The 17,850-nt window shown below is 48.3% G+C and overlaps 1 protein-coding gene across 1 annotated transcript in view; it reads left to right on the top strand.

Annotated features, from left to right (window-relative positions):
- Positions 1-17,850, top strand: part of LOC128731215 (RNA-binding protein Musashi homolog 1) — a 73,734-nt gene that overhangs the window by 9,557 nt on the left and 46,327 nt on the right. The window contains exon 2 of the mRNA XM_053824321.1: positions 3,761-4,350. Within this exon, the coding sequence (XP_053680296.1) occupies positions 4,256-4,350 (95 nt within the window). The 5' untranslated portion in view covers positions 3,761-4,255. The remainder of the gene's footprint in view (positions 1-3,760; positions 4,351-17,850) is intronic.

The raw sequence follows: 17,850 nt of genomic DNA, 5'->3' as shown, positions 1-17,850 counted from the left end.
GTTGTTCGAGTCCCGGTCTCCCACCGGAGGGAAACGCAACGCGTGTTGATGAAGTTTGGGCACGACGAGGCTTACACAACTTTTTAATGATTACGGTGCAGAATTAATTTGTACTGCCAGGTACTTTTTGACAACTACTACTGCGGTCGACTAGCCGGTAGCCTGGCAGGACGAAATCGAGCTGGGAGCGGGTGCGATGAAAACTCCATTACAATTTATTTACTCTTTCGCTTCGGAAGGTTAGGCGCACCACAACACCCTTCCGAGAAGAATATTGGCGCGTTTTGAGCTCGGAGAATTCAACTTTGAGCAATTATTTAACCCCGGCTAATCGATTCGGGTGCCCAACGAAACACTCGCCCCTAGTTGTTCGGGCTACTAATATTTTGAAGTTTTCGTTCAGTCGTTGGGGGGGACCAAAAAAAAAAGAAAGAAGGAAGGGTGGCCAACTTTACCCAACGCTTTATTGCTTCAAAAGCACACAGCCTCGGTTTCTGCTTTCCCGGCCCATGATCGAGCGCCTGGGAACGTGCCGGCATTAAAATTGCAGATAAAGCGATAGAAAAACGGTCGTTTGGGCGGCGTTGGGTTCGCTTTTTATTGGCCCCATTGCCGGAATGGCATCAATCCCTCATTGGATCTTAACCTATCTCTCCGTTTCATGTTCTCGTTCTCTCTCTCTCTTTCTCTCTCTTGCTCTCATGCCTGGTAAGATCTCGGTTGAATATGCCACGATTATCGATCATCATACTGCTTCACCCGGAAAGTGATTCATTTTTATGTCCCTGATGAAAGTCTCTAGCTGGCGTGTGCGCGTGTTAGCGGTCGTCTACTGTCTCTTGGCGTTTTTTTTTATCGGCCCGGTTTCCATTACATTTCACTTCACATTTAAATTTTACAGGAGAGCGTAGGAGGCAGAGGAGAATGTTCACCGAGGGCAGATATTAGAGACGAGTCCGCAGGGTTTCACTACATTCGAGAGATGAGAGATCGTAAAACACAATTCGTTTTCATTGCACACGTTTAAGGCGCAAAAGCGAGACATAAAAAGACGCGTAATCGGTAAACCTTGCTAGCTTAAGGAATCGAAATTCCATTTGTATGTTACATTTGCGCGGGCAAAAACACGCGAGCGCACAGACAATGCAGACGAGACACCCGCACATCGGCAGAGGAAGAAAAAAGACACGATTAAGCGCCATGTCCGGCTTCCCAGCGCAAGGTGGGTAAAAACCAAATCACACAAGAATCTGCTAGACTTAGTTGCGTGTCTTGCATAGCCACCAAACATTACGAACTGCTCTTCCTTGTGTATACTATCACCAAACTTGTACTGTATGACTGCGCTAACTATATAAATATACCTCGGAGAAATGTGCTAAGGAAATGCGCGATTGTTTTTCGCACACCTGATGCGCAATTTGCTGGAAAAATTAAGCAGCAACACAAGAAAAACTCACCCCACACGCACTGAAGACGTTGTGCAGCTTTGGCCCATTAACATTGTTGCCGCGTTATTTTTCCAGCAGTTGCGCCTGGTAAAAGGTTAAACAAACACTCACTTAAAAATCCCCAAAACGATATGTGAATTTCTCTTGTAAAGCTGTAAGTTTGAGCCGAGAAAAAGGATAATAAAAGCGAGCGCCATTTTCGGTGCTATCGTGCCATAGTTGCCTCTCCCCAAACGCGCGTTGTGTTGTTATTCGTGTTCCGATATGCGCGGAACACGATCACACGGAGAAAAATCAACCCCCATACGCACGCCGTTTTCCGTTGACGAAGGGTTTTTCCCCCACGTTTCGGAATCGGAATGTGCATTCCGAAAGGCTTAGTTAATTTTGCGCATTTACCTGTTGATAGAAACTTACTGGTTGAAATCATATCGTGTTCTCTTTTTTTTTGTTTTCTGTTCTTTTCGGTTGTTTTTTTTAATAAGAAAGTAGTTATACTCTCTTTCTCTCAATAGCGCATCCTTTTTCTCTCGGAAGTAGTGAACATATCCACATATATATAAATATACTGTCGTGTTGTCTTTCTGTTGTGTTAGGCCTAACGATAAACATATAATACGTATGAATTTTCTATATATTTTGTTGCTTTAGACACATTCTCCTACGCATATCCTTAAACAGTAACTGAAACCCTTTTATGCATTAATAAACCAAATAATCTTGCCGGGGAGATAGCTGTGCAAAACTACTGACCATGTAACTGACCAAAACTAGTTCAGGTTGTAAACCGTATAGCTGGGACACAGGCGCACCCTTCGGACTTGGCCCGATCGTTGATTTTTCTTCTCTCGCCACCTAGAACACATAGCGCGCGACTTCTAGCTGTTAGTGCATTTACTCATCTAGAATCTCTACTGTACAATAGTGCGAACCGTGTTCTTCGTCGAACGAGGTTCTGTTAGTTAGACTAGCGTTTACTTTGTTGTGTCTCGTTGCGCGTGTGCGGTTGGTTCTCGTTTACTTAGTGCGATAACATAGTAAAAGTATGATGCAGCCCTGCCAAGAATATTCTAACGGATAGAGCAAATGCGATAGTGTGCCATTCTTTCATTCTTTTCAAAAAGAAGTTCTTTCCTTGTAAACTTACGTCTTTTGTTTCTTGTTTTGTATTACTTTTCGGTTTAATTTTAATTTATCGGGGGGATAAGCTACTCGTTTGCTTTCTTTATCATGTTACTTGTAATGTTTTTATATTCATATATATATTTTGTAATGTTCGTGGTTGACATTCATATCGTTTCGTTTGCGTTTCCCGCGTTGTTGCTTTACTATATTTACTTTCGCTTACTGTATTCATTTGATACTTTTATCGTTGTTCTATTCATATGACAAAAAACAATCTCTTCATTTGGAGTGTAGCTTAGCGGAAGTGGTACTTTTAGGGAGGTTTGGATAGGACTAGTGATAATTTAGAGGCCACATGTGCGAAATCTGTACCCAACTTCCTGCCGGGGGTCCATTGTCCTGTTGTCCTCGTTAGTTCTTTCGCGTTGCGGCTATCCCGCCACGTTGACGGTACATACTATGGCGTGACCATAAAGGACATGCTAGCAGTTAGCGCCGGATTTTCGCCACGTGGTACGAAAAAATTAAATAAAAATATAGCGCTATGGAGAACGTGTTAATTAGCCACAAACGTAATGCATCTCACCGTGGGGGGTTGCATCGTAGTTAGGAAACTGTTCGGAAACACCATAATCTGTGTGCGCGTGTATGTGTGGGTGTGTATAATTTGTCATCATTGTTGCCTCCGTATGTATGCATACACACACACACATCCACCCAAACACAACACCCTCTCAATCTGCACCGCCGTACTATGTTCTATCTTCCACTAGGTGTTCTTTGCTGTAATTTGTTTTCGTTTTTGTTTTTTTGTTTAGCGTACTCATCTAATGGTATTTGATTCTTTCCGTATATCTGTAGTGAAACACCGGGAAGCGTGCGTGTTTCTTTAGTGAAGACAGCCAAAGCAAAAGAGCTGCAGAAAGCGAAAAAGCTGTAACCGCATACAAGCGCATCTAGCGAGTAAATAATAACGCCGTGTCGGTTTTCTTTACCATGTGTACAATGTATTCTGCATTTGTGAATTAGTGTGTAGTTAAAGGACTTCTTATGCATAGTTCCGCATATTTACTCTACCTACCTGTACCTACATATTTCTTTATATCGCTGTATAATACTTAAACATACGTTTGTTTTCTATTTTTTTCTTTTGGTTGTGTGTTTCTCATCAAACAAAAAAAAAGTTAGTAATATATCCCGCAAAAAGCAAAACGAACTCAGTAGTGTGCAAATGAAAAAAAAGTAAAATAACAAAAGAAAGCTGTAAACAACAATAGTAGTGTGTGCTATCATTAGCGAGGGAGAGAGAGAGAGAGAAAAAAAAAGCAAAAATACAAACTAAACAGTATATAAAACCAAAACCCATCACATCAACGTAGAACGTATCCTAACTAGAGTATCTAGCTGTACTACTACCACTTCTACTACTACTAGAGCGGTGGTCGTAACCAAAACGGATATATATATATATTTTAAAAAATCCCATTTTCGGAGTACGTAGTGTACTAAAACCCGCTCCGGTTTCGCTTACCAATAGTAGTGTGTTGTGTGCGAGAAGAAGAGCAAAGAAGAAGGCGACATCGGCAGCAAAATCAACACCTGCCGTCGTAGCAACAGCAACAGCACTAGCAGCAGCAGTAACAACAGTAACAACAGCATCACCAGCAGAGAGCAGAAAAATGCTGTTTGAAAGTACTATGTCTGCCAAAATGTATCCATATAATGTGCCTCCACCGATACAGGGCGCGACGGCGGTTCCCGTACAGAACATAAGGTTTGTGCTAATTTTTGTGTGTTCCTTCAGCGCTCTTACTGTTTTGTAAATTTTTTTCCCCTTTTTTTGCTCTCTCACACTCCCGTTGTGCGTGTGTATGTATTCCCCGTCGTCCTCGAATAACTTGCGGGGGCTTTTCTCTAATCGTCGGTTTGTTTTTCATCCCCTCTCCTGACTGCATTTACAATTTGGGCGATTTATATATTCTTACTAAGCACTCGCCGCGGGCCCTTTTAACCCCCCTAGCGGATGACAAACGTTTCATTAACATCTCCTCATAATGCTTCTATCTCTTCTTTCCAAAGACAACTTCCCCCCCAAACTAATCGCATCCCATTTATGATTTACTTTAATACTGTTTGGCACGAGAGCGGCCTGTTGCTGTCGTGTCACATTCTATAGCATCGTTGCGTATTATATTTGTTGATTGTTGCTTCTGTTACGTCCGTTGGTAAATGGCGTCCGATCGTGTGCGGGATGTGGGCTACCATTGAAAATGCTCTCCGAATGTTACGTGCGGCTTATCGAAGGCTTGGTAAAGGGAGCGAAAAATAAAAAATAAAACGGCTGCTTGCTTGGTGTGGAATGCGCGGGCTTCTTACTTTCGTTCGTATCGTACGTGTATTATCCTAGCATGAATCGTCATCAGCTCGTCTGCTGACCATCATCACAGCATGAGCACGTGGCAAAGTGTTTAAAATTTATCTTCCATTATGCGTTTTATCCTGCTGCACATACGTTTTGTTTTCCGATCAGCTCTCTCTAGTACATAGTTTTCCGAGTTTTCTACATTTAGTTGTTGCTTTCAACGTCTTAGCGAGTGGGTATTCGTAAGAGAAATGTAACGTCAGTACAATTATGGATCTAGCCTACTTCGCTCTTTCGCTTTTACGTCAAATCCAATTAGTCTGCGCAGGCGATGAATGCCCAAATAAGTCAAATCCTCTCATCTGTCATGCAACCCCTAGTTTACATATACAATAGACTCCAAAATAAAGCCAACAAATGCATCTTCGTGCTTTAGTGCGACGACGTTTCAATGGAAACGTCCTTTCTGTAGAAAAAAAACCAAACGTGTTGTTGGATCGTAGTCGATGCAAAGGATCCTTCGGGCGCCTCGTGCCGCCTGGTGTGCATATTAATAAGCTGCGTTGGCAACGGATGATTACTGCTACGAAACCACCGCTCTACTTTGCCGGTGTGTCCTCGCAAAAGGCTAATTGGATTTCTTTGGAAAGTTCGCCAGTGTCGGCGGTACTGGGCCCACAGTCTTGGAGCTAATGGCTCTGCCGACGGGAAAAGGACTTCGATGCAATTTTCTCTTTTCGCCCACTGCCGGCTGGTGTTTTCCACCCAGCATCCGCACCCGGTGCGGGCTTTCATAATGCACCCGTTGTCATTGGCAACGCACACCACACTTAGGTGTAAACGGCAGTTGTGTGAGGGGTTTTCAGAAGTCCTTCGCTCGCCGGCTTAAAGCAATCGAGGGAAAGTTACTCATTGCACATGGGAAGGGAGGACAAAGCGAAACGGCCCGCGTGTGTCGTTATGTTGTCAAATATCCATTAGCCGAGTTTGGCGATGGGTGATGTTATGTTTTTTTTTTCGGATTTTATTTTTAAACTTCTGTTGATTTGTGAAACCAGGCACACATTTTTTTTTCGGCCAGTCGGTTGGAATTCGAGAAATAATTTCGCACGTGATTGACAGCGTTCGAAACACGGGGGAGGTGGGCCAGTGAAAACTAATGAACCAACACGACGCTCTCTCCTTCTCTTTCACTCTGCCCTTGAACCAATTGGGCCAGCTTCGAATGCGATCGCTCGGCGAGGGTCGCGCAGTCGAGGAATGCATTATGCAGAGCACTAATTTCCCCACCGTGTAAGAAAACGCAATTTTCTTTCATCTCCCCACGAGCGGCAATGGATTTTCCTCCCTTTCCGTCGCTCGAATGCCGAATCGATTCTCCGACCCATTACGCCATTTTCTCTTTCACGATGTCATTCGTGTGTGTCTGTCGATGGTCAAACGAATTACACGCGGTCTGAGAATGAGAAGAGTACGAGCGAAAAAAAAAGAATGGACGCAAATTATGTGGGACCGCCGTTGTAGCCGTTGTTAACTCTTTGGTTTTGGTTTCCCCAAGACACAAGCGTTCAGCACAAGAGAATGGGAGGTGATACGCCCTTGCAATGGCGCACGGCTGGGAAGGTTAAGCGCGTGTCCCATCTTGGCTTGGCGGTCATTTTGTTGGTCGGGTTCGATTTTGCTATGAGCCCCCCCCCTCGATCCCGTCTCAAAAGGTGCACGAAGTGTTCGATTTACGCAAGCAAAAAGGAAGACAACGGCGAATTAGTGCACGTAAATGTCACCGGTGTAAAAATGGCTCCCCCACCGTAGCAGATGTGTGCTTTATGGTGGGGTTTTTTTTATTCTTGCTTAGCTGCTAAGAAACATCACAAACCCTTGCAAAGGAAGGCATCCTTGCTGCAGGCTTCGTATCCTTTTCTCCCCACGAATCTTTACTTCATGATCCTACAGCGCAGTTCGTCGGTCGCAGCCACAATACCCTACCGGAGAAGCGTAACCAGATGTCGATATATTTTACCCGAAAGAGGGCCTGGTAAACGTTTTTTTTCTTCCACCCTCAGGCAACAGGACAAGCAAGAGGTGCAAACGGTTTTGTTGCTGGTGGTACATCGTACGATGCGAGGAACATCTGTCCGAAAACCGCGCACCTTAGGCCGGTTTCCACGGGTTTTTCCCTTCCAGTCAGTGAAACCGGAAAGTGTGGCCCAGGCTGGCGGCGGCCGGGCCCCCCTATTCTAGTGTGTTTTGTTTCATCGACCAAACAACACTCCACACGTTCGTTTGTTCCAACGTTCGCATCTCGCGTTTCTTCGCGCCCTAATCTTCAGAATTCATCCATTCGTCTTCGCTCTCAAGGTCGACATCCGATGAGGCCAGTGACAAAGATCAATCGTTGCTAGTCTTCTGGTGTCTTGCGTGCCAAATCATCAGCTCTGGAGGAAGAAGCCGTGTTTTTTGCGTTGCTTTAGAATCCGGGAGTCGTCGGCTGGGGTGGAAGCACAACTGACACAGCGCAAAATGTGCCTTTTGGCTTGCTGTGTGGCGCCTTGCGCACGAGAAGAACGAGATAAAATTAAACGAGCTGCAAATTGTCTTCTGCCATTTGCCTTCGCTTCGTTCGTTAGGAGAATATTTTTTTGTTGTCCACCCCGCTGTTGTGGTCCTGGAGTGTTCGAGGAGCGTTCTTCCACCAAGGGGCCTCTTGTCTATCACCAGAGAGAGGGCCTCTGTGCTGGTCCACGAATGCTGCGTCACGCTCCTGGGCAAACATGACGAACAATTACGTGAGGGTGGGGAGAAGGAGGACATGAGCCAGGGATAAAGGGAGGCCCCTCACCCACCCGACGACTGGTCGATCGAATCACCACCGAACAATTCGCTCATTAAATGCCGCATTCTAGGGACGAACGTTACGACGTCCCTGTAGGAAAATCAGCCTCGGAGGGATTTTGGCTTCAGCCAACCGTCGGTTTTCGAAAAAAAAGCTCAAACAGAAAAATTAAACAAAAAAGCATCACTACAATCACATCAAACGCGCCCCGCGCAGTGTGTTGTTATTTTCGGTATAGCTTTTTGTAGCTTCCCCGTGGTGGTTATTGTTGCGTGTTAGCGACCATAGTGACGACATCCCGTGGTAGTTCTTAACTTGATTCTATTCGAGATTCGAGCTTTTTAATGTCTTTCCACATCGGTGCAAAGTTGCCCGTCTTAAAGAGCTACTTGAGAGCATCCGCCACCGGAAATGCTTCCTTAAACGTTCACTCGGGTGGACGGAGATATGACTACGAAGGCTCCTTCGCTGGCACGCAGGTTCGATGGCACATCACTCAGAATAGTTGAGCTGAGGTTCAAAACCACCCCAAACCGGGCGATTCGATTCAAATCGTCGAGCGAGTTCACATTTTGCTTCTCTCTCTCTGCTTTGCTTATTTACGCTCTATCTCGCTTCCTTCGCGAGCCTCCAGTTCGATTCGCCTGGTGTATTTTTCATCTTCTTTTCTTTCGTCTAGTCCCATGTTCATGGTTGTTGATTAAATTTCTTGATTTCCATAGCGTCATTCCTAGGCCACTTACCGCGAGTCTCCGCCGTCCCGAGTTCTCTCGTGCTCGTGCCTCAATGTCGTCGCTAACGACCCCGCTTCGAAAACCTTCCTCATCGTTAACCTGAAAGATGATGATGGAAGCTTCGAAGAGCCCCGAGACACACATACACACACAGCCGTGAGGCTCATCTGCCCCCCCCGGTGGCCAGGGTGGAATCGCACCGGATGGAAACACTAGAGAGGGACCACCCCATCGAATCTATCCAGGGGTGGGTTTTAGGGGGTGCTTTCCTTGTCGCACGATTTTACCTTCCCGTCCGTAGTATAACCCCTCCCCGTGGCGATGTCAGAAGGAGGAAGTTTCTTGCTATATTTTTCACGTTTTTTTCCCTCTCTTGTTCTTCGAGTTCAAGTTCCGTACGTTTGAATGCGCTTCTCGCATTTCGCTTCGCCATTATTCACACAAACACACACTGACACGCGTGTGGCCGTTCTCATGTAAGTGACCCAGGATCACGGTTGCGGAAAGCGGCCTCCGGATGGTGGGGTCCGGTCGGTAGGGTGTGGTAGGGCAGAATCTCATACCTGAGTTGAAGGTTGGAACGATTTTCATAAATCCGCTTATACACCTTTCGACGCCGCCGGGTTTGGTAAAGAAGAAAACCCACATCTCAGGCAGGCCATTGCGGCGGCCCTTCGAGGCTTGTCCTAAAGGATCTGAAGGTCTGTAATGCTTGAGCGAGCAGGAAACAACCACAGGATGTTGAGGGAAGCACGAAAGCAGGAGCTCTTCACCCGTGTAATCCATTTCTCACAGCCTGCAGAACCTCGTCTCGGAGTTGGAAGGCTCAGAGATCCAGCAACAGTTTGCCCGGGTCCAGAGTTTGCCGATAAACAATCGAGCCCTCGATTGCATTAATTTAAACCCATGCCGCTCAGTCACGGTGGTTCCAAAGCAAGGTTTCCGGTACCGGAGGTTCATTTTTCGATAATTACATTTTGCAATCGAATTACCCCGTTGTAATGCGCCACGGAGCGCGCGGCCGTGGCTTTACGGCAGGCATCCTTTGCGTCCTTTGTGCCATGCACAAGCATAACTCGGTCTTTATTGTGTGCGCGCCCGATGGTTGCCAGGGATGTTAACGAAGGGGTGGGAAAACTGCAGAAAGAAAGCCGTCTCCCCGCTTTTCGTGGAGCACGGAAAGGATTTGGATCAGCGTTCCGCGAATAATGAGGGAGCCTAGGCTTCATCAGGATCTCGTTCGTTCGGAGTTTGTGTGCTTTTAGTAGGTGAATGATGGGAAAGACAGAAGGCGGCTAATGTGTGAGAGGAAGGCTACCACATTTTAGCGCACATAATCAGTTTAGGAGTTGCTTTTGCCTTGGCACTCTCTGGCCAACTGCGACGCCATCTTAAGACGAATCCGCCCATAATCAGTTTTATTCGGTGTAGCATCTCAGCCAGTTGTGTCCTGATAGATAGCCTTTCGTCCTGAACCTCTGCTGGACGTCGTTTCACCATCACCGATGAGTCTTTCCTGCATATCCTGCTGGTCAAGGACACTATGATCTGTTCGAGGGTACGAAACGGTAAGACCGGCAAACGAGAACTAGGTTATACTACCTACTCGAAGAGTTTGCTCCTGAATGTTTCCTCTCGCCTGGTGACGCTGCCAGCTACCTGTTGAACTCAACGGCCCTTCATCGTGCTCGTGTATTCGTCTACCTGCTGCTTAAGGCCTACAGACTCCTGGGAAGGTCGTTCAATAATTGGGGCCCTTTTGCTAAAGCCAGAGTGCGTGCAGACCTTGCGGGATCTTCTCGGTGGGAAACGCAGAGCGGAATTTCAGCCTTCGAAGCCTTCGTACGTGTGTGTGTGTGTGGTTGAAGGTTAACCCACAACCGTTGGTGGGCTAAACCACCGTAGCCATGAACCTATGAACATTCACACGAGAGAGCGTTCGCACAGCAGCGTGTACAGTTGGTTAGGGTTTTGTAGTAAAATTTACGCGTTTCCGTCTTGCCGCACGGAGCCACCCTTACGCAGTTCCAACCTTCGACGGGCACCTCCTGCCCAATTATTTCCTGTGTGTTACACGGGGTGACGACAGGGGGCTCTCCAGGGAGGAGGGGGCTCTAGGCTTAGGGTTTCGGTGGTTTGTGGCGGATTTTACGTTCTTTTTCCTTCATCGCCTGGGCCGGTTTCGCATACAGAATCAGATTATAAGAGCTGTGTGTGTGTGGGCACGAAGGGAGAGGGCACATGAGAGAGAGCGAGAGAGCCCTCCGGGTGGGAGAGGTCTGGCGGATAATCAGCGGAATCGCGCTCCGTTCACGCGCGAAGTAAACGCGAGAGCTAGTATTACAACCGCGCCAACCTCCCCAAAGGTACAGGAGACACGGGTGAAGGGGATCAAAGGGACCGGAGGAGGTGGTGGTGGTGGGGATCTTAGTGAAGGTGTTTCGGGTGGCGGCGTGTGTTGGGCTTCGTAACCACCGACCTGAGCAGAGTGGAAACGACGACGACGGGCAGCATTCTGTGGTTATTTTGCAGCGGCGTAAAATCACGTTTTCAAACCACGTCGTGGAGTTGCGCGGTTCGAGAGAAAGAAACAGAGAGAGAGAGAGAGAGAGAGAGAGAGAGAGAGGGTGCATGGAGTAGTAGTATCCACTCGGGGGTGATTACAGTTGGTAGCGCTCTTATGTCGCATCCGGTGGTCGTTTTTTTTTATGCAAGCATTAAGAACACCCGACGGATCAGTGCAGAAATGAACGAACTCCACGAATGACAGCTCATTTGACAGCTCTATGTTGCATCGTTTATAGCCTACTGTGTTTATTTGCCCTTTTTTTTTGGTTTAGCTTACCCTTCTCGCTGATCTTGTGCAAGAATTTCACCTCATTCCGATCGACACTGTGTGTGTGTTGCGCCAACCGACGTCAGCATGAGGGCGAACGGATTTTCCATGTCTCTTTGCTTATTTAGTACCTCTGTTCGACGCGGTTTCTATCGACCCCCGTTTGGAAGCCTGGCCCCGCCGACGACGATACGTTTAAAGTCCGCACCGTGGCAGCACCCCCCTCTCCTTTCTTTTTCCTTTTGGTTTAAGGGACGGCTAGGCCGCGTGCACTGCGGTGCAAGGAGTTGGATTCCAGCGTCGTCGTAGGGTTTCCAGTGCCACCGAGCGAACGAGTCCGCACTCCCAAAGGTGGTTCGCGAAGGTGAACTTAATATCCGCACCGCACGGATCGTGGTTCCCGTGTGCGTGTGTGTGTGTGTGTGTGCGAGGGTTGTCAACCTACCAAAGGAGGGTGTAGTGCGCTAAGGAGGAGTTTTGTTTACTAGCAACCGCAAGGGAGACAACTATCCCGCTTTCACCTATTCACAACCCCAAATCGACATATGCAGGCTTATGCTAATTTTATTTGCGCACTCCGTATAAAAGCAGGTTTTTTTTCTGTCGTTCTGCAAATCCCTGCAAAATCCTTCTCGTTAGCTCTGACACACACACACACGCGCGCGTACCGGGACGATGTTTTCCCCTAATGGTCGGGAAGAAGTCCTGCGAGAGCGAACCATTAGGCGACGGTTTCGATCGATACGTTTACTACTCGCCCACTAGCAGTTAGTTACCGCGTGGGTGGAAGAAGGAGCCTTTGCCCTGCGCTTTCTTTTAGGTGGCTACAAGGGCAACTGTACGGCAAGAACTCGCGTCGGTAGAACTTTTCTCTCCCGTTCTGTGTTACTTGTGTGAGCGTGACTGGGGTTGGGGTTACTCCACAGCGCGCGAGAAAGAGAGAGCAAGTATGTCCCGTGCCTGGCCTACGTTGATCGGTTTGATTGCGTTGGTCTGAAAAAGGGTTCTCTAGATGTTGATTTCAAGCGCTGAATTTTGCTTTGTTTTTTGTTTTTCGTATGCCTAGAAGAAGGAAAAACGTTTCCCCCTAGTTGAAGCCATTGACCCGCGGGTCGTCCACTGGGGGGTGGGAGTTAGGAACGTGAATCACGTTGCCAGCAGCAGCCCCCGATTTCACGAGTATCACGGGCACCAGCAGTCACGTTTTGTGTGTTTTCGCTGGAACAACATTCATCCCGGCCGGGATTCGTTTTCGATCGATTGCATTTTCTCGCTGCTCACTCTCTCTCTTCCCTCCAAAACGGGGTGATTGCTTTCGGTATCGATTGGCTCGTTCTTTCGCTTGATTTTCGCTTTCCTTTTGCACGCGCGACACCAGCCCCTCGTGGGGATCGCCTTGCTCTACATAATTTCCATTTCACGACCATTTTGCCCTTCCCTAAGGTGTGTGCGATTCTTAATTTCGAATTAGAACCCATCGAGCTTGGCGAACAATCCTGCGCGCTCGTGAATCGACCCCAAAAAGCCCGCCATCACAAACCAGCCAGCCAGCCAGCCAGGACAGCAGGTTGGTACGGGTTTTTGTGTTAAAGCTCGCCGTAAAGTTTTTCGAATGTAATTATATTGTTTCGCTCGTGCGAATGTAACGCGTTTTTGGGGCGTTCGGGTGGTACCGGTCGCAAAGTTTCGCGTACTCTTTATTAATTCGAGTCCTCGGTTTGGTGGGGGTTGGGAGCAGCCTTTCCTTGTGCTAGTAGAAGCCGTCGACGCTCCCCCTAACCACCGGGGTGAAATCAAAAGTTGCCCTCTCCGTAGACCTTGGGGGGAGTTTTGCTTGCGCGCGTCACGTGGCGATATCGTCGGTGGCACTTTTTTTGTGTGTTGTTGGTTGGGTGGTTGACGTTTACGGTGTGATTTTGCGTCGAAGAAAGAAACGGCTATACGCAGAAGAGACGAAGGAAGGCGCTTGCACGTGTGTGGCTGTGTGTGGGTAGGAAATGGAACCGATTTTACTGGTGTTTATTAAACTGGTTGATCGAAGCGTCTCGATACCTGCAGCTCGTATCAATGTGGGGAGGGTTCATTTAAACGAAGTAAATAAATTCGAAATTTCGAACTGAACGAAACGTTCCTAGTAGGTTCGAACGAGCAGCTCATAACTGGCTTGAAACAATCTCTAAAGTCGAGCCTTCCCCCCCACTGGAGACACTCGAGAAACAGGGCTGTGCTCGATGGTATGTTATGCGATACTTGTCTTGCCACATAATAATCGGTCCACTCCATCCATCTAGATGCGTTCCCTGTTTTTTCTTTCTCTTCACAACAACGATGCTGATGAGTATCTCGTTTAACCCATCTGCAGTTTTTTTTGATATCTTTTTTGCGCGCTCTTTCTATCTCTCGCGGAAAATGATGATCGATAGAAGCAGGATAGTGTGGGGGTATGCGTTGTGAATAGCGAATAAAAAAAAGGCATCTCTCACCCTGCAAGTTGTTGGGTCGAGCAGCTCTCTGGAGCATTGTTTTTAATGTTGCGATTTTCACTCCGAACCAATAAAGCAACCTCCACGATGGCGGGCTGGAGTCGTTTCTAGGACGGGAAGAGCAACCATGTTGCGGTGGTGGTGGTGGTGGGCCTGATGTGTTTGAAATTGCATCACACATCTGTAGGAGAGAAAATCAAATCAACTTGCACAGAGTGTGGAGGCGATGAGGGTTTTGCTGTTTTTTCCCCCCCGTTTTTTGTTGAACGCCATTGCGAAAACCTCTCTCTGGGTCGGGTCGAGAGAGGGAAACTGGAGTGGCCGGGATCGGTTTCATAGCATTGACCAAGTGTTGTTGAGATTTGTTTTTGTTTGTTTGTTATATTGCGCCCGGTCAATTTCCAGCATCATTTCCATTCGCAGAGCGAGGTAAACTTTCGCTCCTTACGGGAGCTTTTTTTTTGCCCTCCCTGACAGGGCGAGACTTTGTTGTGGTTGTGTTTTACGAAGCGAACTAACCACTCACTTTCCGTGATGGGGACGAGATTTTCCCCCCTTTCCTCAAAAGAACGAAAGAAGAGAGATAGAAAAAAACAACAAGCATATTTTTAATCCCCATTAGCATCCTCCATCCAGGGTGAAAACGCGCACGGAAGTGCCACACCATGCTTTATAAACATACCCAAACGCTGGAAACGTCACAGCGAGGCCTCTCGAGTGCCTACTGCGATGATGTTTGCCGGCGTTTTTCTTTTGTTTGCGGTATTGTTTTACATTCATTTGAATTCGGTTAGGCAGCGGAAGATAACCCGCTGGTGGAATGGTGGCAAACAGAACCAAACAAAAGGATAAAACGCTAATATGCGAATTGAAATAGTTTTCCTGCCGCCATTCTGAAGGGGGCCGGCTTTTTGTGTCCGGTCGGTGGGGGGTTTTTGGTCTCTGTAGTAGCTGTGTAAACGAGCGAGAGAGCGCGATAATGCAAAGCTTTTGCGGGGGGAAAAACGGAACTGCTTTTCGTGATGGACAAAACGGGGTAGGGCAGGGGAAATAATGAATTCTCTTCCCACAGGGCTGGGAAACCCGCTGCGAGCGGTGAACGAGCGAATCGCCATTCTTGTGCGGTTTTTTTGGAAAGCGTAAGAATGGAAATTGAGAAGCTGGTGGAGAGTTTGAATGAAACCGAATACTAGGGCCTACCGTGTGTGTGTGTGTACTTGTTAGGGGTTGAAGGAGATGGAGTAGCGGCCCTTGAGAAGACAATAAACCGCGCAGAGAGCCCGAAAAAGAGACACTACCACCACCCACCCCGCCTTGGTCGTGTGAGCGTGTGTAGAACGTTTCGCGAGCAAAGCGAAGGAGCTCGAACACGAGATCGAGTTTTGTGCACATTTTATTTTATTTTCGGTTCTGTTTTTTTTTTGGTTACGAGCCCCAGCGTGCCTATGCCACGGGCACTTTTGTCTGGGGCCGCCACCACGACGACGGTTGGGCGCGCGATGGTGGCTCGAGGTCGCTTGGGTGGAGGAGGCATTAAGGAAGGAGCATGCGAAGGTAAAAATGGCAATAATGGGGAGTAGTGGAGGGTTGAATAAAAGTGGGGAACAAAGCCCACCTCCCTCTTGTCGTGGGTACAGCCGCCAGCGCGAGATCGGAGACACCCGTATGAAGAGGCCCCCCGACCACCTCCCCAAACCCCCACCACACCCTTGCTTCAACCCTTTCCATCACACGACGAAGCTTAAAGCCAGCAGCCAGCCACCACGCCGGGCTTGGGAGGCTCAAAAGCCCACGATGTAAAATATGTGTCTGTCTCGTAAGCCTCCCTGGGGCGGAAGGGGGAAGGTGGGGGACGAACGAGTTGTGCGCGGGGTCATTCTTCACGGTCCACTTAAACCACCCGCCGCCACCATCATCATCATCATCATCATCATCATCATCATCATCGTCGTCATTCGCCATCGGTCGAGTGATGATCGCCAGAATATGCAATGGAACGGTTGGGACCTCCGATTCTCTCCTCGCGCTGGTCGCTGCTCGAGTTTGTTGTTGGGTGTTTCCAAACCAGAGGGCGAGAGGGACAGGGGACCAGTTTCTGCAACAATCCTCTCACCCCACCCCACTACGTGCCAAACCACCGAATGTCGCCTTGGGTGCACCGAGAGCGCAGCAAATAGTGCAACATTAAAGAGAGCTCATTTCACGGCATGTCCCCCCCGATGTAGGTGGCGTTGGGTGGTAAGAGAGGAATAGTGAGAGAAAGAGAAAGAGAGAGAGAGAGAGAGAGAGAGAGAGAGAGAGAGAGAGAAAGAGTGGATCGATTCACTGCGCCCCCAGCATCTGAGGCCGATGGATGCTGCAAGCCATTTTGCTGACCAACGAGCAAACGGCGGAGGAGGCGTTGTGTGATTTTGTACTTTGTTCGGTTCCCTTCGAGTTCGTTTCGCTTCTAAAAGTCGACCACCCTTTTTTTCCTTGACCTCCCCCTCCCCCTCCCTCCCCCTCTAGTGTTTGCGCCAGGACAGGAACGGTCGGGGGTGGATTGGCTCGGTGTGTTGATACAGCTGTTAGGAAAAAGGGGATGGTGTTGTCGAGCGCCTCGTGCGCGTCACGGAAGAACCCATGGGGAACCGTCTGTGTGTGTGTGTAGAGGTTCTCGGCCATTGCAAATCGATAAAGTGCAGTCGAGGAAGGGATGGCCCTGCGTGTCATGGCCACAACCGTCGCCATTGCGTTCGATTTCGTGCAGATTTCCTTACGCGTTTCGAAACCAACGAAACAGAGGCCACTCCGTCTTCGCCTCGTGGATGTATGGTACGCTTCTCTCCCTTGTTTTCCCGTTTATTTTCATTCTTTTTCCTTCATTCTCGTTCCACCGTGTGGCCCTCTGTTGGCCGCCAACGAAAGTGAAGTGAAGAAAGACGATACACCGGTAGAGTTCTGCTCTAATGGGCTTTCGGCAAGCCAGCGCCGCCACCGTCTCTGGCGAGGTGGTGGGAATCGAAAGATTTCCCCCCGGCAAGAGATCAGGTTTTTGAGCGGGTTGAGCGGGACACAAAAAGCTCCTCCAACCACGTGGGCTGGGAATAAGGATGAAGCGTCGCGCTGAACTGCTGGCTATTCGACGGAGAGCAACCCATGATGAGGAGCGTTGAAGTCTCTCCCCATTGAGGAGCCATTTTAGTGTTGGTGACTGCCCTTCGAAGAAGAACCCGTCCATCGTTCGCGACTGGGGTGGCGTGTGTTGGGAAATCGCACCGAAAGAACGACTTCTCTCCACGGACGCCTAAAAGCGATGGGTGAGAATGGTAGAGTGACTTGGCGGCAGCAAGCGACGAACCTCTGCCTGTGGAACAGAACTTTAACCCTCCGTCCTTGTTGCTGGGTGCTGGGCAGAACCTTCGTGTGCCTTTCAGTCACACTTAGTGTGGCAAAATTCCGGTTCCACCGGCATGGGGCTTCCCTTTTCGTGCGTGTGTTCTTGCGTGTTCGCACGCAAAGGAACAAGGGATGATGTATTCCCGCCGGTTTCGAGTTCTGCAGCTGCTGCTTCTGCTGTTGCTGCAAAATAAGAAAAAAAAAGGGAAGAAGCCATGAAAGCTTTCGAGCTTTGCAGACTAAACCCCCCGCCATCCCATTCTCGCATACCACGGACTGTCGGTTGAAAAATCGGAACGTTTCGATTCGTCCGGAAAGAAAGCGAATTGTAAATTAGTATCATTAGTTGTGGGGTGAGCGTTAGTTTATTCTCTCTTTTTTTTATTATGGCTCACTCTTGCTTCGCGGTGCTGGTTCTACCCCGTTCCGTAGACGCGCCAAAGAACCGTCCCTGCAAAAGAGAGTGAGAAATTTAGATAAGAATGTTCTCCCGATAGCAACAAACATTCCCCCGAGCAGCCATGAAGAAGGCAGGCATTTACAGTGCGGCTACTAACGATAACGATGTGCTCTTTTTTTTTTGTTACAAAACAATCGCGTTTTTGTTGTCCCTCTTGAATTCCACTACATTTAAACGGGAGGGTGCAT

The sequence above is a fragment of the Anopheles nili genome, chromosome 2, assembly GCF_943737925.1.
Source record: "Anopheles nili chromosome 2, idAnoNiliSN_F5_01, whole genome shotgun sequence".
NCBI classification, from domain to species: domain Eukaryota; kingdom Metazoa; phylum Arthropoda; class Insecta; order Diptera; family Culicidae; genus Anopheles; species Anopheles nili.
This window is presented reverse-complemented; position numbering and strand designations above follow the sequence as displayed.